The sequence below is a fragment of the Diadema antillarum genome, unplaced genomic scaffold, assembly GCF_040938485.1.
Source record: "Diadema antillarum isolate AM-2024a unplaced genomic scaffold, OU_Dant_1.0 seq00000234_RagTag, whole genome shotgun sequence".
Lineage (NCBI taxonomy): Eukaryota > Metazoa > Echinodermata > Echinoidea > Diadematoida > Diadematidae > Diadema > Diadema antillarum.
In genome coordinates, this window is record NW_027271283.1 from 1,544,807 (window position 1) to 1,572,575 (window position 27,769).

At 37.5% G+C, this 27,769-nt stretch overlaps 1 protein-coding gene across 1 annotated transcript in view; it reads left to right on the forward strand.

Moving 5' to 3' along the window:
• Positions 1–27,769, forward strand: part of LOC139729339 (exportin-T-like) — a 115,627-nt gene that overhangs the window by 74,938 nt on the left and 12,920 nt on the right. Inside the window, exons 16-20 of the mRNA XM_071640266.1 lie at positions 2,129–2,414; positions 5,774–5,963; positions 13,298–13,365; positions 13,939–14,103; positions 15,108–15,233. Coding sequence (XP_071496367.1) covers positions 2,129–2,414; positions 5,774–5,963; positions 13,298–13,365; positions 13,939–14,103; positions 15,108–15,233 — 835 coding nt within the window. The remainder of the gene's footprint in view (positions 1–2,128; positions 2,415–5,773; positions 5,964–13,297; positions 13,366–13,938; positions 14,104–15,107; positions 15,234–27,769) is intronic.

Sequence of the window (27,769 nt, forward strand, 5' to 3'; positions counted from 1 at the left end):
GTGTGTGCCCTTGTGGTATTCGTTGTTGTTGTTACTGGGCCTTTGTTTTCCTCAGGGTCACCATTATTCATTGTTTTAATGCCACAATATCATACCTGGCGTACATTGTGCATTGTTTGATAAACTTGTGGCCAGTCACAATGGTCAATTGTTAGCAAGGAACAAAGAGCTTTTATTGTAAATTCTTGTAGATGTGTGTGTGTGTGTGTGTGTGTGTGTGTGTGTGTGTGTGTGTGTTAGTGAAATGCTATCTATTAATTTTTGAAAGAAATGTACTTTTATCATTTCTTTTCCCAATACTGAAGTACATGTACACATATGTTCAGCATTCATTTTTGTTGACCTTCTGTACTCATATTGAGCGCTATATAAATGTTATTCATTATCATTATCATTATATGCAGGAAAGCAGTTACAAAACAAAACAAAAAAAACCTTTAATGTCACCTCAGTATACTAGAATGAAGTGACAGAGCAGAAAAAAAAAGTTGCTTATTATACAAAATACAGTATCTCATGATCCAGGAGTGCACTTTTGGAAGATACTCCTGTGAAACGGGTCTAGGGCAGTTACCCCCTGGGCAATTACCCCGGACCCTTCCCCTGGCTCTTAATCCTAAAATCCTAATCCTGAACCTAATCCTAAACCTAACCCAAACACTCAACCCTAAACCTATACCTAACCCTAATCTTTGCTCTAATTTTACCACTAACCATATATGGGGGGGGGGGGGGGGGGGGGAATTGCCCGGATACGCTGTAAAACCACCGTGCGCCCTCTGTGGTACCGATTGCTCAAAACAGAAACCAAACTCGTCTATGGCAGAAATCCAAATCAGCTTTGGCATTGCAATGTCATTTAGAAGCACACTCGTGCACGTTAAAACATGTGAGAGTTACAATGGGGTGCTCATGGCTGCGTTAATTTCACCACAAGAGTAAATCCATCACTTGGCCTTGCACAATCGTGTATGCTTGAGTACCGTATGGTTTGACACTCATCATCCCTTTCACTGAGAAGTGTTTGGGAAACTTTTGCTGTGTAAGAGGCTTGCGAAGCCTGAAGTGTGAAATAGCGCTGTCATGCTTGATGCACGAATAGGCACAGGAAGTGACAGAGAAAAATGAATTACATCTCACACGCCTTATGTTTTATCACTTGACGGAGTGAGCGTCACTTTGCGATACCATCCAACCGCATGATGCATCATTTTTATGTAATACTGGCGTTTGTCGTGGAGAATTAATGTCTATTCATTGTATGATGTTAACTGGCTGTTAGGTGCTTTTTGTGCCAGTGTTTGCATGACTCTCAAGTTATGTAGTAGAATAATCCTTACATCACATACACTTTATGCAACCATGTAAATTTGCATCATCCACAGTTTGGATTTTTTTTTCAGTCCTCATTCATAGGCAATGTAATGCTTCAACACATTGATGTTCAATGATGTGTATACTACAATAAGAGATTCATGATAATCGCTTGAGACTCTGCTTAAGAAATTTTAAAAAAAGAAGGAGGAACAGAAAATTGCTTGAAATAATGCAGTCAACTCCTGTTGTAACAAAGTCCACAGCACTGTCAGTTTTCTTTCGTCATATCAAATTTTCAAAGCAGAACATATAAAGTATGTAAAGATGTAGAGATGATAAAATGGGGCCTGAATTTCTAATTTGTTGTTTAAAAAAAAAATTATTGTAATCATGTTTGTTATATGGGAATGCACTGCATAACATTTTCTGGAAAAGAAATGACAGAATAGAATATATCATAGCTGGGGTGACAAGACCTTGTATCTCAAATTTTGGTGAAAATGACTTTTTTGGATTAATGATAAATAAAAAAAAAATAATCAGCTCAGTGAGTTCCTGTCCAAATCCTAGCTGTCATACCCCCAAAATGAAGCCACCATGGCATGTCAAAGGAAAGGCTACCCTATTTGATGCGATGCGTTGGCCGCCATTTTTTTTGGCTCTCCTGAACATTTGACATTTGGTAGATCTATGAGGTCTTGTTGCCGCAGTGACGATACGTTTCCTCAGAATCTGCACATAATGCATTTGAGATGTACTAATTTATATGCTAGCTTTCTCTTTCTCTGTCTTCTTCCTTTATCTCATCTAGTCGTACAAGCAAGGCCTTCCACTCACAGCTGACGATCAAGCAATGCGGCTGCGAAAGTTGCTACACCGAGGCCCTGGATGTGTTCCTGCGGGCGCTCGACGTTCCCCACCAGCACGGCACGGTTCACGCCGCCGTGCGGCAGTACCTGCACCGCATGGTCGTCTGCCTGGAGGAGGCTGTTCTCCCCTACGTGCCGGTTGCCGTGGAGCACCTGCTCAAGAAGTCGGAGGCGCGTGATCTTCACAAGTTCATGCCGCTCATCAACCAAATCATCTCAAAGTTTAAGGTGAGGGAAATACCCGCATGCCTTGATGTGATGAAATTAGTTTTATTTTTTACTTCCGCTTGGGGTTATATATGTTTCATATTCTGGCTTACCGTAAAGTTCCGTGTATAAGACGCACCCGTGTATAAGACGCACCCCTACTTTCGGACCAAAAAAAAAAAAAAAAAAAAAAAAACACGAAAATTTCCACGCAAATATTGCGAGTGTCATACATATTATTTCAGCTCAAAATTTCCCTAGAATGCAGCATGTATTTGCTCTATTTTTCGTTTCCTTTTATATTTTCTTTTAACGGTATTCATCGGACATCAACAAAATATGGAAGACGCAAAATGCGAGACTTGTCTCGGTACTACTCGCTATTGTTTCGCCTTTCAATCGTGGTACATGTGTCATGCATATCGTACTCATGAGTGTACAGCACGATCTTTGCTGTTTAATACATAGCAGAGGGTGTCTCGCATATTGACGCATGTCAGACTGGAAGGTTCACTCCGAAAAATAAGAAAAACATCAACAAGTGTAGCAGAGGGATCATACGGCAAGACGTACGGTGCGTACGGTAATTACACTCATGCACTGTTACCAGTAACATGTGTGTCTCTTGTACCATGCTTGTATGCACAGTGCTAGCCTTTTGCAAAAGGCAGCTCGCTATAATTTCAGCACACGCACACAGAGAGCAATGGACTTGCACACACAGCGCGCAACGGGCAAGCGCGCTTCGATCCGATCGCTGTGTGCACGCGAGTCCATTGCAAGAGCCTCTCTGCAGCTGCTGCCTTTGCCAAAGACTTGCTAGCTAGCTAGCTAGCTACAGTGTAGCTATGCTATCCTAGCTGGCCTCGTGAAATGAAGAGCAAACGAACGACATGGATATGCATGCATGCTTCACACATCGTTCATATTTACGGTGACATAGTCTCGATCCTACTCCGTATTTTACAGCTTTTGTCTATGGCCATATTGATACTAGTACATTGATAAGTTTTGCGGTATCGGTAATTTAGTAATGATACCTGTACATCACGTATTCCAGCTACTAGGTTGGCTGTTGGTAGCTTGGTAGACTGACATCGGTAGCATACAGCAGTGCTGTTACGTGTTACAGCTGCTGTCTATGGCCAGATTGATACATCGTTACTGCACAAGGCCGATGTAAGTTTATCTCGTATTTGCAGCTTTTGTGTGTGTCCAGATTGAAAGATCGCTCATTTATCTGTAAGTTTTAGTGATTGCTTACCTTCCAAACGTCGATGGGCATACATGGCCCCAAGTTGGCCTTATAAAATTGGGTGTTCATGACAGATTTTTTTCCGTGATTCAACTGTACCCGTGTATACGACGCACCCCCGATTTTCAACGTTTTCCGACTAAAAAATAGTGCGTCTTATACACGGAACTTTACGGTATACAGATTAGCCATTGAAACTCATAATGACATATGAAAGAATGTCATGAAGGAAAGTGAAAGAGGAAGCCTAAAATCCATACATCAGTTTGAAACAAAAACTAAACTTCCCATAGTTTTATTATCACTCTCTGCAGTTTCCGTCCTGTAATTCCTTTCTTCTTCTTCTTTTTAAATTGAAGGGGGCTTCGTATAGGTTAAATAATTGCTTTGTAAATGTGCAGTGAATACTGAAAATTAGTACTCAGTGCCTATTCCAGACGCATTTTCACATTACCCAAAAAAAGGGTATTGAACATATTATCACCATTTTATCACTTTTTTAATATGTTATCAGGCAGATTAAATCCTTCCTCTTTTTTTTAAATATTTTCTCGTTTCGTACGAGGATTTGCTAGTATCGCTCATAGTTTCAGTTTCTGATTTCCATAAAAGGGATTTATTCTTTCCCTAACTTGATAAATAGAACCATGCAAAACAAGATCAAAATAGATATCTGCAACTGTATGAAAGACTGGACTGTAGCGAAGTGGAAGAGATATTGTCAAACACACAGAACAGTGAATGAATAAAACATGAACAATTGATTAAATTTTTCAAAAAGTTGTGGAATTCCACAATTTCATATCACATGAATTTTCTCTCACAAGCATGAGTCATGGTTGCAGGAAAGTCATAGTCACATTTATGAAAATTTGATGGGGTGATATCATATTCTCACACATCTCCCATTCACAATAATCTGTATGTACAAAGTCAGTGGAAAAATTGTGAGGTGATGATGTCATCGTCTTGTTAAATTGTTTTATATGACTAAAACTGATATCACTGTTTTTATCAAATATATACTTTTGTCAAAATGTTGAAGTTTTCCCCTTTTTTCAGTCGATGCAAGTTCCCATGTCTCCTGCTTTGGGGGGGGGGGGGGGGGGAGAAGGTGGTGATCAATTTATATGTTATTTGCAGACAAGTAGTCTAATGGGTGGACAATTAAGTTTTGGGCAGTACACTGTATACATCAAAGAGATAGGACAAAAATTATGTCATAAGTATCTGTCAGGATGGGTGGAGAGAGGCACTGGTGCCAAATAAATAAATAGTGCTGACATGATCATATTCCTGTTACCACTCCCAGTATTTGTTTCTGTGTGATCTCATACATGTAGATATGAACAAAACAATACAAGATAAATAAGATAACCACCTAACAGTGTATTGATACAAGTGAGTGGAATGGCCCCTCAGTGTTATGACCTGTGTAAGCACCAAGTGTTTGATTATTGTAAAGTTCAAAACCTTTGTTTATTGATACTAAAGTTCGGAGAACTTTGATGAGTGCATATATTTAGTATATAATGAAACGAGCAAGAAAAAGGTCACTGGGGAGCAAAATTACAGTGAAAGTGATGGAAAGCTAGCCACTGTTTTACATGTATCTGAAGATATCAGTTGAGGGCATTGATTATAGATGTGCAACACAAAACAACATATTTTGCATTTAAAGGACATATCAGAAAGGTTTTTTTTTTTGTGTGTGTGTTTTGTATTCAAAAAGTGTTGGCCTCTCTGAGCATAGTGTAAATATTGTTTGATGGAGGCCAAAATTGGGAAGATACTTTCATTTCCATGTACATTGTACACGTATGTATGTTTAAATTCAGTCATCATGACCCACCAAATTCATTGCCGAACAGCACAATCGTTATCTGCAACAAGTTTGTGATATGTTGTCTGTACTTTGTAAATCAGAGATGCTGTCATCATCACATAGTATCACTCACATGAATGAAAGTGAGGATAATGATAATTATGGTACATTGTACTTTTTATGATAATGAAAAATATGAGTGCACATTACAGAGAGAATAAACCAGTCGACAGAGTGACCACTCATCTGTAATAGTAGCCAACTTTTAACGTTGTCTCAAACTCCACCACTTTTGCGCAGAAAACGATCATCCGGTTCCTGCAGGCGGTCTTCATGCCCATCGTCAGGACGATAGACAGCGTCCTCAAGCAGCCGACGGAGGAGACGGACACCCAGGCGGCCATCGACAAGCAGACGCTGCGACGATGCTACTTCCAATTCTTGCAGTGCATCGCCATGAACGACTGCCTGGAGGTCATCAGCCACCAAGGTAGGGCCAATAACTGCTTCCACCCTTCACTCTGACCACACCCCATCGCGTGTGCCAACCATTTCCTAGACGTATTAGAGAGCAAAACTGACTCACTTGGTGGTCATGCACACCTTCCTCTTCTGATATACCAAACTCATGACATTGACCACATTTTAGCTAGGGTCAAAAGACCTTTAAAAAAGATATTACTTCATAAATATTTTTGTATTGATGGGTTTGTCTATTTGTCCTTTAGTGTGTGTGGGTTGTTGGTTTTTTTTTTGTGTGTGCATTTTGAAAGTTGTGTGAATTTGAGTTGCCATAATGTTAAAGGGGAAGGCTAGTAACCGATCAGTGGGAATCAGTGGGAATGCTGGAGGATGATTGTTCCAATCCTTGTGGTATTTATTTAAGAGTACATTATATATCTACTGTTGTGTGAAAATTATTTGCTTCAGAACGGTCTCATATTCAAGTAACGTGCAGATTAATGCCCCGTCACTGACCAGGGACACTTACCTGGAAACATTAAACTGCACATTACTTGAATATGAGACCATTCTGAAGCAAATAATTTTCACACAAGAATAGATATATAGTGTACTCTTAAATGAATCCCACAAGGATTGGAACAATCATCCTCCAGCATTCCCACTGATTCCCACTGATCAGTTACTAGCCATCCCCTTTAAATAGAACTTGTAGGTGTGATGGTACAGTTTTTGATACTTCTTCCTCAACGAAAAATTTTTGACATCAGACGTTACTCATCCAAGTTAAGTACTGTTTAAGTCCCACTCCTCAGAAACCATGTACCTTGTGTAAGTGGAAACTCCACAGTCGGTCGCAGTAAGGACTTAATATGGCTTCATGCCCAATTTTAGACATTTACACAAACTGATACAGGTTGTTTTTGTGTATTTTGGAATGAGGAACAAGGAAATTAGTTTGTTTCCTTCTTCCTTCTTTTTTCATGGAGGGAAAATAGTGATTGGACTTAAATTGGGCAGCAGTATATGTAATTAGAGTCATCAACTCAAACATTTAGTCACTCATTGACATGATTTGACAATATTTGCGTGAAAATGGTAATGGTGGTAGATCTAAGTAGGAGGTAACTTAAGTTTCAATGTAATTCTCCATTGGTAGTATTACTGTGAAAGAATGACAGACATGAATCAATCATTTATTTCCAGAAATGACAGATGAGAACGAGCAAATTTTACTGATAATAGTCGATTTTAGCTGGAAACTGTGTTCCTGTGCCAGGTTTATTTCATATACCCACAGTCTGAGCATGTTCATTACGTGTGTCTATTGATTGTGTTGATTGTTTGTCAGGGTTTTTGTTGTTTTGTGACCCATGCTTGATTGATCATCAGCCAGATGGTTTTCTTTATCTTACATTTTATATTTTATAATGCATATCTTTAGTCTCTTGGTAAAGTCAACTACTGTTAAAGCTGTTATCTTTGCGTACGGATGTTTTGGAGCATGAGGAGGTCACAGACATTTTCACTAGTTGTTGTTTTCAAGATCTGACATTGAAGATATCATAAGCACACAAATTCCTGCCCTATCGCATTGTTTTCGTGTGTTGTTAAATTTGCATCCCAACATTGATTTACAAAACTGAAAAAAAAAAGAGAAGAAAACACTGCAAAAATGACAGCTTTTGTGGTAGTCTTATTTATATTGTACCATTTGGATTTCTTTGTCTGCAAACAAGCCTGGTGCCAGGGAACGAAGCAATTTCAGCAGGCATACAATTTTGTATGATAGGTTTAAAGGGGTTAGTGTATGAAGTCCTAATGCAAGACCTATCACAACCATATGTTGGTAGACTTTATGTGATTTTTCATGGGAGTCGAGATAAAATATTGTGTTTTTTGCATAGAAAGCTGGTTAATGCTGATATTCCTGCTACTGACAGAGGAAATATGAATTACTGTATGCATGGAAATGACACTGTTGTTTTTTTCTATGCGTAACTGTACAATCACCAATGCTGTATACATATTAATATTGCAGAATCAGCAGCGGCTGTTTTCAAATACGTAGTAGTTTGATATTTTATATTGACTAAATGTTAATATTTGAAGAGCAATATGTATCTTGAAGCCTATAGTGGATTTTATTGTTTAATGTCTCTTTGTCAAATGGGTAAAGATCAATGAGATTTACAGTCTTATTTGCATGCCATGTGTGTAGTTTTTTTTTAACCAAAGTTATGGAGATGATATATCTATATAATGAATGATGTCGTTCATGTTGACGCCTACATTTGTGGGTGTGTACCTGTGTGTGTGTGTGTGTGTGTGTTATATATGTGTGCTGGTGGAGCTGACTGTCTTATACTTTGTCTACTCCAAATATTATTTAAATAACTTGCGGGGTCTCATTTCCTGTTGTGTATGTACATTTGTGTATAATGAGAGAGCAGTCAAGTGTGCACGTTATGAACATGACTCCATATTAGGAAATATCAACATGAAACGCATTAATTCCCACGTGATGACGCAGCTGCATCTCAGTTTACGTCACAACCAATCAAAAAAGAGAAAGTTGAAGAATCGAAACGTGCTGACAGAATCATAAATAGCTTCTAGCAATACACAAAAAAGGACAGTTTCAGAGTGTTTACAGTGATGATGATCTGGGGCAGTCTGAAAAATATCTGAAAAATCTTAAGAAAAAAAAAGAATACCGGTACTTGAAAATGCCAAGAACGGAACAATGAAAATAAACACTTTCATCTGGGATTGATGAAAGGAAAAGTGACAGAGTGAGTTTTGATGTAAATATAGATTTGTGACAAATCATCTTTCCTTTTGAAATGAAATCTTTCTGAAAGCAGCTATTTATGTTTGTGTGGACCATGTCTTCATATCATAAAGGAGAACAAAACTAAACAATGAAATTATCATAACAGAAACTACTGCTTTCAGAATAGTTGCTTACTTGTGGTTACAAGAGCTTTTGCTGTTAATTATGGTGGGTTTTTTTCTCATTTGTTTGGGTTAATACAAGTCTGTTATTAGTCTACATGTGGTAGTCATTTAGATCAGTCCAACATGCTCCTTGATTGGCATGAAAACTTGAAATATTGAACATTGTTTTGGGTATTTGCCCAGTTCTGGTCTTGGTTTTGATCAAGTGAGAAACTGACTGACTTCATAAAGGTCTCAGGAAATTACATGAAGTTTAGTCCTGTTTACAGGAAGATAGAAATTCAATTCCTAGCCCAGAAATTATACTTTCAAGATACTTTCAACCACTGTCAGGGATTTGCAAATTGTGTTACTTTACTTTAGAGGTAATATCATAATTGTTTGGAAAGAAAAACCCACTGTCAGGCCAAATTAAATAATGTAATTACTATTTTTGTCATTGAGATGTGTTTGTCCTTCATTTCATATTTACCTCAAACCTTGAATATCATTAAATTTGTTGAAAAGATGTGGAGAAACATGATGGGTGTACAAATATTACCAATAATATCTTTACCATATATTACAAAGTTTGTGGTCACCGACAATAACTTCCATTTTGAACCAGTAGGAATGTAGAAAATAACCCTTCGAGTTCCTGCATTGAGTAATGCCACACTAGGTTCATTGGGCCTCTATTTTCCTCGTGGCACATATGGCACGTCTGGCATGTACGATGTATTAAATTTTCGCATCTGTGCCCAAAATAATTCATTGAAAAGGCAGACACAGCCTTCAAAAAAGAAAAGAAGAAAAAAGATTGATTGGCACTGCAGATTTTGATTACAATGTACTTTGTATGATGGCACATTGCGCAATATCTGTTGGTGGGATTTCCCTTCCTGTGAGTGTCACATAAAAAGTCTTTACGTTCAGCAGGCCAGAGAAGACTAGCTCATGCATGCTATGCAGAGTAACCCTTTCTGTGCCAGGGACTTTGGATGTCATCATGATGTGTGCCAGTCGGCACTCAATGCACACAGAAGAGTTAAGCCTCTTTTAAAGGGCTTCAAGCTGTTGTTTGCATTGAAAACTATGCAAACTAGTCAAAGTTCAGGACTTATGTTAGTGCAAGGGGCCCTTTTTTGAGATCTGTAAAGTGATAATTTGTGCTTATTATTCATGAGCCAGGAGGAAAGGTTAACCCCTGCACCACTCATGGTAAATAAATCAGTCTGTAATTTTGACAAATATCAAATTGCTGAGCCACCAGCATCAGATAATCAATGTACATTGTATAATGGATTTTCACTGCATATCCTGTCCAGAGCTCTGCTGATTGTTTTGTCAATTTTTGTGATCAAACGTTCAAAGTACTTCATGATACCACAAGGCATGAAATATTTGCTGGATTTCCAAAGGCTCCTTCATTGATTCTTGTCTCGTGCTGGTGATTTGACTCTTTAGGCCATCCCTCTGTTGCCTTCTCTTGCAATAGACTACGAGGGCCTTGGACAAAGGCTAGCCAAGATCTCTGTCTCCTGCACTGCAGGCATTATAGTCCATGGGCCAAGACCCGAAAAATGGGTTGTTGGTACCATTTGAGGTGGCACAACCTTTTTGGTGTCATTTTGTTTGTCGGGCATAGATATACTTATCAAGCTATGATAGCATTTCCAAATGAGTAGCTTAGTCATAATAAATGAATTTTTAACCAATTTGGTCTCGTATTTATATCCCTATACTTCTGAATCGAAACTAAACCGCTATACAAAGAAGAGCACTGCCTTCTGTATGTCCACAGGTGTTCTGTTGTAAACGCGGTGCGCTTAGTCTTTATTCAAGGCAGCGAAGGGAATATCCAAAGGGTTATGATGTCCACAGCTGTCACGCGGTGCGCTTGGTTCTTTATCTAGACCAATGTACCGTTATCATATCTAAAGTTCCTCATAAAAGGGATTATCTATACTGTTTTTATACCACCCTATCAACAAATACATCAGTTTTAAACAAAAATCACTCTGTTCATTTACAATGTTATTTATTATAATGTATTGTAGTGTACCGGTACATTGTTTTTGCATTATCTTTCATTGTTGGAGGGAAATAAAGCGACATTGGCGTGGTATCAGCGTTTTCACCGTAGCGTTTTCACCGAAAAATGATAAATAATTGAAAGATACGGTAAAAATCACGAGGAATCGCTTTTGTTGTTGTTGTTGTTCTTAGATAAAAGCATATACACTGTATCATACGCTTTGGACATTCCCTTCGCCGTCTAGAATAAAGACTAAGCGCTGTGGACATCATAACCTTTGGATATTCCCTTCGCTGCCTTGTATAAAGACTAAGCGCACCGCGTTTACAACAGAACACCTGTGAACATACCACAGAGCTGCATTTTACAGCTCTATGGAACATACAGAAGACAGTGCTCTTCTTTGTATGGCGGTTAGTTTCGATTCAGAAGTATAGGGATATAACAACGAGACCAAATTGGTTAAAAATTAATTTACTATGACTAAGCTACTCATTTGGAAATGCTATCATAGCTTGATAAGCATATCTATGCCCGACAAACAAAATGACACCAAAAAGGTTTTGCCACCTCAGATGGTACCAATATCTGGCCTGGCCCATGGACTACTATCCTTCACACAGCATGTAAACAAAAAATTGACAGGTGCCTGGGGTTTTGAGTGTTGATTGTGCTTCTGGTTGTTGGTGTGTCTTTTTTTAAGAAGGCTGCACTGGCTAGCATGATAATGAGGAAAGAGAGGTACTGCCTGGTATAACGAGACTGTAAAAATGAAAGTACAGGTAACTTTTTTTGAGGGGGATTTTGAAATAAAAGCTGCATGGTGTACTCTTAGCAGAAATTGCAATAAATCTTCTCCAGTTCAGACATTAAGGCAAGAGAATTTGCAATCTGTGTTGGTGTAAATATTATGCAACCTGATCATGTTACAGTGTAAAGTTTCTCACGGCTGCCATAAAGAGAAAGTTTTTAGTCTGCTTGCCTTCCTGCATTCTGCGGGGGAAGTTTTGCACAACAGAGGAAGAAGAAGAAGAATTTAGTTGGAATGAGCAGCCAATGTTGTCATAGTAGCGAACGTAATGAAAGGGGATGACATCTGTTATGTCAGTCTGTCAGCTGCATATGGTGTCTTCAAGTCCTACTTTTTACAGGAATAATGTTGACTTTGACACCAGTCTGCTTTAACTGAAAGTAACAATCTAACTGTGTAGCTCACTAACATTTAAGAATTTATGAATGTATGGTTGTTGAAGATGTATTGTCAGTGAGTTGTCATGATAGGTTGTGGATGAGAATTTTAATTTTGATGATAAGTATTTATGATAATTGTAACAATAATACTGTAGACATTCATATTTTTGCTAATTTTTTTGCACTGATTGATTCAAAAATGTATCATTCTGCATAATTGTCAGCCCATTTTAAATGTGCAGAAAATAGTGAAGATATTTTCAAAGGTTTTAAAATTCATGCTAACCAGTAGTATCGTGAAATGCGTGAAAATTGATGCAACATGAAAATTGTGAGTTTACAGTAGTCATCATCATCACAATCACTAATACTTGGAACCACACATTATAGTCACCCTAATGAAATATGGTACACTGTATGATGTGCACCAAAAAAAAAAGTAAAAAAAAAAGAAGTTTCACATGAATGAATGAATGACCGCTCTTGATGTAGGCCTATGTTGTTTTTTTGTTGGTGAAATGATGGGAGTAGTTTGTAAAAGTTCTCTGTGACGGTAAACTAATGCACAAATTACTGAGTGAGCATCAACTTGATTCCATGGACTATTATACATCATACAAAATGTCTTGCCTACACAGTGCAGGTGTGTGTTACAGACCGCAGCAGGTTGTTTCTATGTTTACAATGGATTACTTGTAGACAAGTATACTGTTATTAAATGGGGTAGTCAAGTTGTGTGAGCAGCAGCCTGCCAATTTACTGAAGTAGACTTGATATTTGTACAGTGTATGTAGGTTCAATGCAACTCCATTAGATTGTAACTTTATTTTCTGAATTTTATTTTTTGATATCCCTACACTTAAAAATAGCATGAAAAGCCTTTGTCATGACAAATTATCAGACTCTTCCTATGTAGATATCCTTTTCAGGAGCATTGTAATGACTCTTACCTCAACATGTGAACATTTCTAAAGATTTTTTTTTTTTTTATATCAGCATTGTACAAGTTGGCAGAAGTATCCCAACTGTTTAGAGGCGGAATCTGCAATGCCAATCAGTAAACCTTGTGATTTGAAGCCAGTCAATTTCTCTAGCCTTCTTGGCAAATGCGAGCAAAATTCAATACAATTTTCCATGCAATAAACCCAACTTATTCATTGTTTTCATCTATTGATTTTCATCTATCTCCTCAGAGCAACCTAGCTTCGAGGAGGTTCTGCTTAGCGTTGTCAGGGCAACCATTGAGGAGCCTGATCCAGTGGTAAGCACCCATTGTAAAGTTGCCCGCCCACAAGGCTTTAACATGTTTCCATCCACCTTTGTCGCATTTGATATTAACCCATTCCATACAAGAACATGGTGGCCTGTGTATTAAGTCTATGGGGAATCCGGAATTCAGTATGGAAAAGGTTAAAGTGATGCCTAAGCAGACGATCAGTGCTGTGATTTTTCTAACAATGATAAACTATGATAATGATGCTCACATCAATGATAATGTTCTTGATGACAATAATGATGGTGATTATGATAATAATAGTGATGACAGCCTAAGATATTGACTGTAGCGATTCTACATTAAGTGATGATGAGTCGTGAGACTGGAGAGGAAGGAAAGGTCAAAGGTCATAATTAGGTTTGCTGGAGATAAGATACAAAGAACTTAGGAAGATATCCGTTGGAAAGTACAACATTGTTAGATTTTTTTCATTGCAACTTCAGAGACATTTTTCTCAGCCTGATATATCTTAGTTTATAACAAACTAACTAAACAGCCATGGAGCTAACATGGAATTTGCTTTCTTTCTTGATTTCTCTCCAATTCTCTGACCCCCAGATGATCAAGACTTGCTTCAACATCCTGAAAAGGTTGATTGAGTCGTGGGGAGGCAATGGCGGGATGCCTCTCTTTCGGGAATTTATCTACAAGTACGTCATACCGGCGTGCTTTCTCGCTCCCCTCCAGAAGTCGTTTGACCTCACCGACGCACAAACTGTCATGGTAACCATTCCGTCTCATTATTTGGGCAGCTCTATGTGTTTCTTTCTGCTGTTTCTGAACTTGTACCCTGAAGAATTTAGAGGGACAGATTTTGTATATGTGTGTTTGTATGTGTGTGTGTGTGTGTGTGTGTGTGTGTGTGTGTGAGTGTCAGAGATAGAGAGATTACCAGTGAAATTTCAGTGCTAAAAAGACTCACTCTGAATGGGGAGAGAAGAAAAAAAGAGAACTATGAGTACTATTTATTTCCTAAAATATTTCCACTTACATATTTTTGAATTAATAATTTTTTGGACAACATGCATTGGACATTGAATTATATTCATGATGTACAGGTATATGGCAAGGAAAAGTTGTCTGTAGAAATAATCATTGATCTCTTTTATTGTGCTAAGTTTGAATCTGTAATGGTTCTATTACCAGTCTCATGTCTTACAACCAGTTGTGAAATCACTATTTGTCACTGGTTGTAAATCAAAAGTTAGCTAAATTTCTATAATGTGAAATGATAAATGAAAAGTTGAATAGGATTTTTATGCACCCCACCCCATGATGTAACCTTGCAGCAGTCTGGAATCAGTTAAAAACCTGCGAGGGATTTTCATTGATTGTGTTTTTTTAAAAAAAGGACCATCAGTATTAAAATTACCTTGAATGTCTGTCGATTGCCACCATATTCTGATTGCGTGATGTTTTACTTGTGGATGAGACAGTATGTTCTAAACCACACTATACTATTTTTGATCGAATTAAATCAATGATATTATAAAACCTGTGAAGGAGGGGAAACTACCATACATGCTTGCCCAGGTATCTAAGTATATTTAATTCTCACTACCATAGGTAATTTTTTGTTGTGCAAGTGAAATGGGAACTTTTGAAAATCTAGTATTATGGCTATCAGTGAATAAACTCTTCCATGATATCTGTACCTGATTGCTGTCAAACCTATCCTATGGGTTTTACGTTGTTTGTTTTGTTTTTGTCTTTATCTTCTTCCGCAGGCCCTGGCAGAAGCATCAACAGTACTTAAAAGTATTTACACAAAGGATGGGCTGAATCTGGTCCAGTTTCTGCAGACGGAGTGTTTCATGTCCCTCCCAGTTCGTGTGGACACCGACTCTGCCCAGGTAAGGGTGATGCAGTAACCATGACAACAGTGATGATGTTGATGATGGTGATGATGATGATGATGACGATTATAACGATGATTAAGATGACGATTATGATGATGAGGAAGAGGAGGAAGAGGAGGGGGAGTAGAAGGAGGAGGAAGAGGAGGAGGAGAATGCTTATTATACTGTTAATGGTGGTCACTGTGGTGGCATCGAAATGATTCCTGCATTAATGTATAATTTGTAAGTACTCATGATTAGGCCAAAAAAAAAAAATGGTTTGATTGCCCTTCGTGACCGACCGAAAATCACGGAAATTTCGGTTCGGTTTTTTTTTTTTTTTTTTTTTTTTTTTTTCTCTTTCAAGTTTATTTTTTCCACAAATTTCATCTTCTGCAAATTTGTGAACGGTTTTAAACCCAAGATTATCCATTTTAACCTAAAGAAAGAATGAAAAAAAAAGTCTAAAAATATTTTTTCATCTCATCGACCTGTTGTAATCGTGTTCGGGCCGCGCGGGGCCGCAGGCTACGTCTTATAGCATGCATTGCATGCTAGCTACCTTTTTGGCTCACGTGCATAGGTAGTGCGCTAGCTAGCTAGCTACCCTACCGGCCGCGGCGCAGCGCAGCGTGACTGCATGCCAAGATGGCTACTTTTGCAGCATCCATTACCAGCTGTCATGGCACCAAAACTGTTTGGAGTTCAGTTGCCAGCATCTCACTGGAAGGTACCAGTTTGGAGCTGTTTGCAAAATTTAACAAAAAAGATGAACGTTATAAGTGTTTGTCAGTGAGTGTTTCTGCCTTGCCTACCGGGTCCTGGCAAGATCTACATTTGAATGAATCCCTTGGAGTTTTGAGTGCATTAAACTTGCGCCACATCCTGTACAAAGTTGAACTAGAACTCGAAGTATTGCCAGAAGGATGAGTGTACGAGATGCCCTGCTAAAGTTACAAAATTACATGGGTAAAAAGGGTATTGGAAAAAAAAAACAAAACAAAAAACGACCTACCGACCCTCTTGGGTTTTGACAATTAAGGCCAAACAAAAAATTTTTTTTTTTTTTTGGCCTTTATTGCGCTATAGTTTGGGCATGACGATGATAATGGTTTCAGATTTTAAATCATTATAATGGCAGCGATAAAAGTAAATAGCAATGATTGTGAGTAGTGCAGTGACACTGAAACAGTTCAGTGGTAGTCATAATAACAATGAATAATGATTGCTACACTGTTTGTGATGCTAATTTTGGTATGTCAATGGTGATTTTGATGACAATGATGATGCTAATAATATGATTGTGGTGTCAGTATGAGACTATGACTGTAGTAGTTCTTGCTTAAATGCTGATGACGTTGAATGGAAATGAAGAAGAGCAAAAAAATGAAAGCTCTGACGACGCTTTCAGGATAAAGACACCAAAAAATTTGGATATATTTTGTTAAAAAGTACAGCATTTTGTGTTTTTCTTTCTATGCAACTTCAGAAACATTCTGCTGAACTTGCTATGTTACTAAAGTAGTTGAGAACAAACCAGCTCTATATCTGTACATATATTCAGGCTGTGGAATCTGCAGTTACTCTATAAACTGAACATTAGTACTCTCACATGATCACATATTAATAGAGCTATTCATGATTTGCAATAACATTGTTGCATTTTCTGACATATTGCTCAAGGAGCTTATATAGATATTGATCCAGGCATTCACCTTGCTGTGGAGTTAAAGTTGAGAATGATGTTGACTATTTGATGTGAATGTTGACCAAGTCAGGACCAAGTGTTTCATGGCTTGGTCGTTATGCCAAAAGTGAAAAATAAAATTGCCCTTTCCCAAAAGGTTAAGATGGCATTGCGCAAGATTCTGAGAGAGCATCCATTTGTTTATCAGGAATGTACTTTTTATCTCTTGCCAGGAAGTGAACAGCATTGTACCTCAATCAATCATTGTGTGTGTGGTTGCACGCAGTACATTCCAAAAATTCATATGATTACACGTGACTGGTCTTATGATTCCAAACAATCCTATGGAATCTGAGATAAACAAAATTTTAATTCAATTATGTGATGGTATGTTGCAAATTCCCCGAGATAAGCAGAGCATTGGATTACAAACATTCCGAACTCTTTTTAATACCCTGCATTGGCTAATCTACCATATCAGTTGATTCATTACCCAGCAAACACTGCCATGCTTGAGTTTATTGAAGTGGAATGTCAGTCTGCATGCTTGTACTTGAGATTTATTTTTGATAGATATTACAATAGAGTACAGTTGTATATGCCAAATATATTGCAATAAGGTTTGTATTTCCACGAATTTCACGAGTCGAGTGCTGCTTCTTCGTGAATTCAAAAATCACGCAAAAATATCAACTCTCATACTGACATGAATGTAACGTTCACACAAGTTTCTCCGTTCATTACTGTACTCTACAATTGCAAATTTAACCACTCGAAAATTGTTGGGTAGTCCCGGTTCGCAAAAAAATTAGACTTGCTAATTATATTGTGTATAATACAGTAGTTCATATCCTTTCAGATATTCCAGGGCATTTCTTCCATTTTAGTATGAGGGAAACAGCATGTTTATATTCTAATATCCAAATGAAACAGGCAAAATTGGTGTGGATGTGGTTCTTGTTTTTTTTCATGAATTTTCTGGCCATTTTGAAAATAGTTGCCATTTTAAGGTAGATTTCTGCCAGTGGTATTGTGAAATAAACTGGGTTAATTGTCAAAATTTTTCTCCCCCTAGGTAAATGAACTTCCAGGCATATAAACATAAGCTCTGTGTTACAGGTACTGGTATTAATATTATCGTAATATCATAATTATGATCATTATCATGAGTTTCATTATTGTTATTATAATTATGATTACTGTCATTGTACAATACAAGTTGTCAAAACTGCTATCTTAGATTTCACATTTGAAATTGAAACTGTTTCATAAATATCCACCAGCTTCAAGGACTGTAACACTAGATGGATCTCTTGATTTTTCAACTGCAAGTCTGCATGTTTCTTTATGTTTTGGCAAACACACTGGGGGAAAATGACATTCCATTACACTCCAATACCCGTGGCTTAGAGGACTAGGTATTCTGCATGGTATCCTAAGCCCTCTTGGTTGGAAGGTTATTGAAAGTTCATAGGCTTTTTAGGAATTTTGTATTTCATGGCATGAAAATCCATTAATCTTCCTTAAATCCACTGTTCCTGTTGTGCAAGCTGAACAATTGCAGTGACAAAAAAAGTCTGCAATTCGAAATAGAGGTTGTTTTCAAGATTACGAAAAAGGAAAAGGCTGTTCCTTTTTCTGGCTGGTGCCCATTCCTCAGAAAGCAAAATGTACATATGTAGCAAATTTTAGAAGTCCATAGTCTGCATTCTGAGCTGTACAGGATTGAGATGGTCACGAAAAGTTGTGCTGAGTTTCCCATTTGGTGATGTTAGCAGTCTCTTAGTCTTTATTACATTTATAGCAAAATTATTGGTAGTTGGTATCATTGATTGGTATAAGAGCCTTCTAAAACATTAGCAAAAAAATAAAAAAATAAAAAAATGAATAAAACAAAAACAGTGAGTGCAGGTCTGTTTGTTGGAAACATAAAACATGCATATTTATGATTTGCCATCCAGGCCAATATTTTTGATGTGTAAGCCGGCTTTGATCTCTGAAGACTCAATGTTCAACAGAACTGAATTTAGTGAAAAGGAAACAATCCTAGTTTCAAAAGAATTGGGCACACAAAGAAAAGGAAAAAGTGGTTAAGTTTCAAATTCCACATATATTCAGAAAAATAATGTTGGTTACAGTCACATGCTAGTCATAAGACAAAGTCATCCTGTGACTAGTTTCCCATTAGCTTGCATATAAATCTTGGCTAAATTTCCCATTTTTTTTTTTGATGCATTAAAAAGAAAGAAATTGTATCTTTCAAATCATATTTTATTGTTCAAATGATTAAGCAGTTCTCACTTTATAAAGCTGCGATTATTACACTTGCATTAATATTTACCAAATAACAGGAAATGACTTTGATATTGATCATGTACAAACAAGTCAAAAAAAAATTGGGGGCAAGTACATTGATCTCTTTATGTGATGAGCACATATGTTTGAGATTGTAGCACAGCTTTCATGAAAACACTAGAAACTTTGAAATTCCATGTTAGCCCCTTTTTTATTCTGACGGTGATTTCACTATTCTGTTTGCTTATGACCAACTTGAACATAAAGTGGAGTCTAACGTGCTATCCCAGCCAACCTGAAGATTAATAGGAATCTCACTTTAAAGAGTGACTGTTTGTTTGTTTGTTGTTGTTGGGTTTTTTTTTGGCCCTATTTTCACCCCCACAGTAGACCACCACACCCCTTATGCAGACATAATAGACAGTTTAGGGATTTGTGGGAGTGACTCCTGTTTGTCACGTCCTATAGGTGTACAAACTAGCATAATGTCTACAGAAGTGTAAACATATTACTGAAACTGTAAGTCTTGAGATGACAGAGTCAGAGACGTCACATGCTAGAGTTAATGCTCCTGGCAAAGATACTTAAGGACATGATCTTCATGCCAATGCACACATCAGAATCTGACTCCTAAGGAAAACAAGGGAGTGGTCTTACTTCCCTTGCTGTTATAGTTGTCATATTGTCTGACGGATTACATTTATTCCCCTTGAAACCCTTCCCACGCAAGGATGCTTTAAGAAATGATGACATGTCTGCATCTTGATGGTTTTTTTTTGGTACACTCCCTGTTTTGTCTAGCCATGGTCATTTGGTTGTTCAGCATATATGCACCAGACTTCCGTTTTGTTTTGTTTTTTTCTTGCAGTTTCTGCACCCATTCTCTGTCCTTACGCCCATTGTCTGCAGTGTGCAAGGAAGGCCTCAAATGCCCACAATTTTATTTGAGGTTTGTGCAGAAAGTTCAGACCATGGACCTACTTTAATATGGACTATGAACGGAGGTCTTTCTGTGATTCCGTGATCACTGCCCCCACCTGATTATGTGTATTTTAATGAGTACATTCAGATGTTTGAACAATGATGATTGTGTAATCGTGCGTCATCACTGACAAAAGACATGTTCCCTATATTTGGTGTAATGTGGCTGAGGTGCCTTTCCAGACCAACTGCCTTTGAATAAACACCAATAGGCGTTTTCACATCAGCCCGATAAAAATACAAGCTCGAGATATTTTCCTATTTCCCAAGTCAGAAAATAACGCGCTATTTCGAAACATCGGGCTGACGTGAAAACGCCTATTGACTCATAGGGGGGGTTGCATTTGGCCAAATATGAATAGTATCAAGAGAATGTGGACTCTAGATATTCTGAGGAGGAGGAGGAGGGGGGGGGGGGGGGGAGACATGCCCTGGAATACGAATATGAATATCGATGACTTCATTTTATATGTACGTCTGTCTCTACAGTTGGGAGAGTCACTGCTTAAAATGAAATAAAGTGTTTGGAGTTTGAAGTTTTTAGACTGAAGACACAGGTTCTGTGCAGCTGTGTGTCAGCGAATAAAAATCTGATTGGCAAATATTGTGTTCAGTTTTGTTTGTGAGAACCCAAGCTAATGATAGAGCACCTTAAGATGGAATTCACTTTGCGGTGTGACTTTACATTATCTGCTAGGATGTTTTGACAGACACCCTAAGATACACGTACACGTACGTGCAGTACATCTCATACAGATGTATAACGGACATCCTGAAGGAGCTATTGGTAACATTAATCACACTTTAGACATCCTGTCCTGGTAGACATTGCAAACCAACAAACAAAAAATCAAACCAAATGCACCACTATCTCTGTATGACTCTTAGGAATGTTACAGCAATCAGCAAATTTTGCCTGCAGTGTGGGGACTGGGATCGTTTAGTGGTAACCCAGGAAATGAGACCGTGTGTGTTATTGTCACATTTCTATTCCTGCATTCATTTTAAGGGAATATCCAGATTTTCATACAGAGGAAATGAACAATCCTGCCAGATTAGTCTTGTAAATCTGGTAAATCCATATGCTCAAAATTTTTGTAGCATATTGCCATGTTTTTTTGCATATCATCCACGTGTACAGCTCATGTTGTTATTGCTGTTGTTTCTTTGATTTTTTTTTTTTGTGGTAAACATTGTGCCTTTTTATGTCTTTCATACTTTTGCTGTAAGAGCAAAGAAAATATCTCCATGAGAACAGATGGATGAACCTGATAAAATTTTAAAGTTAGTGCATATCAGAAAGCAGATATTTCTTCTAGGTATAGATGGAGTAATGAGATTATTCACAGACAAGGAAGATTTATTGACTATACATGTATCTCTGTGACCGCAGAACAATCTTATACAGCTCCAGGTAACCAGTGCAGACTTATATCACTCTGCAAAATGCACAACCAAAAATGCCATAACTTTTTTATTTTATGTTTAATTCTAATAAAAAATTCAACTACACTATCATTTTTTTCCTTTTATCTAATCCAATATGAACTTTGTATGGAATTTGTTATTAATTCTGTAATTCTGTAATTTGTAGGGGGGGGGGGGGGAAGCTATTTAAAAAAAAGAAAGGTACTTTTTGCAAATAGTAAAAAATGTTTTATCAATATTTTCAGCTGTTTACAGCAATTACCATTCTTCCTGTGTGTGTGTGTGTGTGTGTGTGTGTGTGTGTGTGTGTGTGTGTGTGTGTAACTACCAAGATGTGTATGTTCAAAGTAATGGGAGCTAATTCAACAGTTCCATGACATTTTGCTCCTGCAACAACTGCTCCTATGAAATATCTACACACTAAACCAGACATAGATTCTACCCACAAAAAACTACCCTAACCCTAAATCCTGAGTCCCTTGGAGAAAATAAGACTGGAGCAAATTGTCCCAAGAGCAAATGTCATGTCACCAATTCAGCAGTAGGGAGGTTTTTTTCTGCGGCTGTTTTCGATAGTTTTTCAGGGCATTTCCTCAAACAAAAGACAGAAAACCTTTTTCATGGGAAAGTGGTGAGTCATGGGAAATCCAGGAGCATGAGTTCATGTTGTGTTAAGAAAGAAAGAAAAAACACACACATAAGAACAAGACTGGCAGTATGAATCAGCGGAAGCGAGATGTTTCAGAGAATGAAAGAAATGATGCGGCAAGGTGGAAAGTGGGGGGTGCCTGGCATCACTCATCTAATGTTGGTTCGTATGAATCATGGGTAATTCTTGTTTGGTCAAAATCAGAAATGGTCCCAAGTCACCGCGATGTGCTCAAATGGACACGTATGTCAAGTGCAATTCATCTCCCATATCCATTGTTCAAGCTGGCTGAACGGATTATATATATGAGATGAGTAGAGCGATAGGAAATTTCATCGGAGATGTGAAAAAGGAGAAAGTGCCGAAAATGTTGAAATGTTGGCTGACTTCACCAGATACAGACAAAATTGGAAGATGTGATGTCATCGCCTCACAATTCTCACATTGGTTTGTGTACACACTTTTTTTTTAATGATTTTTTTTTTTGAATTTCATTATAAATCTCAATTGTTTTGACAATGACATGGTAGAGTGATTTTGAGGAGATCCATACAAACAGACAAGAGACTATACTGACTTAGCACTTACAAATTTCTATCAAACAGTGTTATATATATAGTATAAATTTTACAGTACAAAATTCATCTTGATCAACTTTGATAGAGCTCAAAAGCTTCTGCATAACTGATCAAAATAGATAAGAAAGCCTGCAGAAAACTATATATCTTCTGAATTATATACTTCATTTGATGGAACAAAATCTGCATTTTTAACATAAAAAATCATAATGCTTCACCCTTCATATCTTTTTTATTATGTATGCAAACACACGGACAGAAGGCTTTATATTCAAGATTTTGGTCGAGGATATCCAACTGCAATGCCCTTTCCCCCACATTTGTCAGATTACTGTTTGATTATTCAATGACTAAGTGCACAGTGATTGTATGCAAAGGATAGACAATTTGTATTCTTTTTCCTCGTTTTATGCCCTAAAAGACAAATTTACCAAGGATTTGTGTAGAGTTAAATGAGAGATGTGGTTATGACATCACTTCTACCAATTTTGGTACTGGTTTTAGTGGTTTTGGTTGATCAGTGATTTCAGCATCCCAAATCTTTGGGGCTTTTTTATGCCTCCGCCACGAAGTGCTGCTGGAGGCATTATGTTTTCGGGATGTCCGTCCGTCCGTCCTTCCATCCATCCATCCGTCCGTAATCAATTTTGTGGACAGCATAACTAAAAAACCGTGTGAGGTATCCTAATTAAACTTGGCAGGTATATGTATGAGGGAGTGAAGTTGTGCCTCTTAACTTTTAGGTTCACACACTCAAGGTCAAATGCTCAAAATTTCACTATTTCCCCCATATCCATGCAATGCCTGAAGGTATTTTCTTGAAACATAGGCTGCGTTTATCATCTTTCCCCTGTTTAAACGGCATTCAAAAGCCGTTTCCAGAGCCGTTTCCAAAGCCCTTTAGAAACACCTTCCAAAATGGTTGCGTTTATCAACTCTTCGTGAACATGATAAGTGGCCTGTCACTGCACAACTCATTGCAAAATTCGACCCGTGGAGAAGAGGTCGTATAAGGCGTGCATGGTTCGTAACTGCAGTACAAAACCGTTTCAAAACAGCTTTGTGTTTATCATTTCGTAAAAATTCCCTGAAAGCCGTTTAGAAAACCTGTTTTTTGCCGAGAAAAAGAGTTGATAAACGCACCTGTAGTGTATATATGTACTACCAGATTCCTCAGAGAGAGTTTTGGGTCATGAGATTAAAGGTCAAGGGTCAAACTTTACCGTCAAAAAGTTGAAATTGTTTGCTCTTCTCCATATCTCTCAAATGGTTCAAGGTATTTCGTGAAACTTTAGAGTATATGTGCATGTACTGACTGGCAGTGATTATCTAGAGAATTGGGGGTCGTAGGTCAAAGGTCAAGGGGTCAAAGGTCAAGGTCAACTCCTCAAAATATCACTACTTCATATTTATGCAATGCCTGCAGAATTTTTTCTTGAAACTTGATATATACATGCATGTATTACCCAATAGATATTCTGTGGACAGTTTCTTGCCAAAAGGTCAAGGGTCAAAAGGTCAAAGGTCAAGGAAAAGTGCTAAATTTCCTTTCTTCCTCCATATCTGCAAAATAACTCAATATATCATCTTGAAACTTATGACATATTTATGCATGTTCTGCCCAACAGTATTCTCTTTGGAACTTTAAGGTCAGAGGTCGAAAGTCAAAGGCCGGTTTGAGTACAAATATATTACCATACTGAAATTACACTTTTTTCTCCATACCTTGTAAATTACTTGGTGCATAAACTTTATATAAAAGGGTCAGAAGTCAAGTAAAAATCCTCAAATCCCCAAATACCAGCACTCTGACAATTTAGTCATTCATCTAATTAAACCTAGTTCAATGAAAGTGAACTTTCAACACATTTGTGTATAACTTGTCATTTTGATATTTTGCCAATTATGTGAAACTGTCATCACATATTGTCAAGACATTGTACTATAGACCTATTAGGAGAACCATGCATTATGGCAGAGGCATACCAGTCGCCATAGTGACATTTCTATTTTTTTCCCTCTAAATGTTGATGATACATCTATCATCCTGTTTATCTGTGTTATTTGTATTCAAGAAAGCCAACCTGGAAATTAGATATAATTGCTCTTTAAAGGTACTGAAAGAGCAAGTCATATTCATTGGTCATGGATAGTCCAAATTGTAATTCAGATTAAATACACCAACACTCTTATTTCAAAAGTAAATTATATGTAGAAAAACTTATGTGACCATGCATCGTAAAACCAACTAGAGGGGCAAACTCTGATTTTTGCATGAATTCTGGAAGTAGGTGAAATGGATTGAGTTAGTCAATATTCAGTTTTTTTAATATTCTCTGAAAGAGCAATTTTTCTACATAACCATGAAGTTTGGGATAAAAAACAACAACTCATGGGAACTTCAGATTTTTGCAGTTTTGTGAAGCTTTTTGTTCATAAAAATAGTGTGATTACAGTGTAGGTGTGTCTCAGATCTCTTCATTTTTTGAAAAACCCTGTACACACTCCTCACTTTCAAGGCTGATGACTTTTGAAAAGATTGTGCTGCTGTATTTAAAGATGTTAGCAGTAGTGAAGGTACACACAATTTCAGCCTAATTTGATAATCTCTTGGTTGTTGTTACAGAGATTTACATCCTTTTGTTTTGTCCCATCCCATGCACAGAGCGCAGCCTGGTGAGATTAAGTATTTTTATAATTACTAAACTTCAAAGCCTCTTTTCTCAGTTAATACTTTTCCAGAATGTGTACTTTATTTTTGCATTCTTAAGATACATAGCTCAGGAAAGTTTGTTTGTATGGGCTTATGCATCATTTTACTCTGTTGAATCTCCCCTTAAAGGACAAGTTCACCTTCATTAACATAAGGATCGAGAGAATGTAGCAATATTAGTAGAACACATCATTGAAAGTTTGAGGAAAATAGGACAATCCGTTCAAAAGTTATGAATTTTTGAAGTTTTTGTGCAGTCACTGCTGGATGAGAAGACTACTGCAGTGTATGATGTCACATGCGTACAACAATATAAGGAAAATATAAAGAGAATTTCACAAAATTTCATCTTTTGAAAAAAGTACACGTTCCCTTGACTCGTTACGGACATGTGTTATGGGTAATATTATTCCCATTGCCTTTAGAAAGAGGCAAGTCAAGTGCTCTTTTATTATGCGAAACAAGTGAAAATATGTTGAATTTTCTTTACATTTTCTTTATACTGTTGTACTCATATGACATCACGAGCCTTAGTAGTCTCCTATTCCAGCGGTTCCAACACAAAAATTTGAAAAATTCATAACTTTTGCATCGATTGCCCAATTTTCCTCAAACTTTCACTGATGTGTTCTACTACTATTGCTGCATTCTCTCAATCCATATGTTTATGAAGGTGAACTTGTCCTTTAACCTAAAATCCATGTCTGGCAATTTTGTGTTGGTTTTGAGATGTAGGATCACATATTTATTGTAAAGAAAAGAAAGATGAAGAAGAAGAAGAAGAAGAAGAAGAAGAAGAAAAGAAGAAGTAAAAGAAGAAGAAAAAAAGAAGAAGAGAGAGAATCTAGAGATTATGAGAGATCTCCCCCCCCCCCCTGTTGATCTGCGGTCTACTATTTGAGCAGTCAAACAAGCATACAATAATGGATATTGTTTGGTGTCATTAATCTTTGTTATGACTTCTTTTTTTTTTCAAATGATTGCCTACTACAACAAAATTCTGCTCCTAATGAGGGATTTTGTTTGTTTTTGTTTCTTGCTCAAATACTGGCGGGTTCAAGCAAATTCCAATGAAGAATGTAATGTATGAAAAAAAAATCTTAAATTTGTTTATGCCAATGTGAATGCACTATTTGTGTTCATTTGGGGGGGGGGGGGGAGGTCTCTTTCATCAGGATTTGTTTGCAATGAAGGCAACCTCAGAAACAAGCTACAGTTACAGAAGACGTGATATTGGAGGAGGAGGAGCAAGGACTTCCTCCTCACTTGATGGATAGTTCTGAGAAGAATTTGCGTAATCCTGCTGGTATTTCATTTACAAATAAGAAAGAAAGAAGGGGGAGGGGAATTTCTGTGGCCTGAGGCACTATGCCATGTTCAGTGGCCTCAATCTCCTATAGTGACCTGATATCTCATGGTGTGACATCCGCAATCAATGACCTGACCTGGGAGTCATTGACCTGACCATAGATAGGTATTTATAACGGATGTGAAAATACAATTTGATTTCAGGTGATCCTGACACTACTTTTTCTCAGTACAAACAAACAGTCTAAAGTATCAAGTAATACATTTTTTATTGATAAAAAAAATTAGTCTAAGGAAAATGGTTTCCTTCCTCCATTGTTGGAGTTGTGCATTCAATACATGTATGGAAACTAGGGAGGGGTTAGGATTATTTTGTTCTCTTTTAGAACCCCCCCCCCCAAAAAAAAATAATAATAATAATGAAAATGAGTACTGTAAAACATGATATATTCACGGCATGAAATTTTCGCGAATTGGAGCCGACAGCCTTTTTCGCGGCATGAAATTTTCGCGAATTGCCACTGGCGTTCAATGCATGTAGTGAAGACAAAACTTTCGCGTGCATTTTAATTTCGCGAATGTCGGCGCTCGCGAAATTCGCGAAATTAAAATGCACACGAAAATTCCTCGTTTTACAGTAATTCGTTAGGCTTTTTTTTGGGGGGGGGGGGGGCAAGGTCACATTTGTGACATATTTCTTGGATATCTGTGTTCATACAATCATGTTGATTTTATTTTCTTTTTTTAGTTTGTACTAAACAGTAACATGTCAATATAATTCATAGCCTAAAGTGCCTCTCTGATGTGTCGTGGGGAGTTATGCCCAATACCTTGTCCTTTCGTGTAGAGAAATTAAGAAGACAGACTTTTTCTCGTGCCAGAAATGGAGCGGTTTTCATTCTCAGAATACAG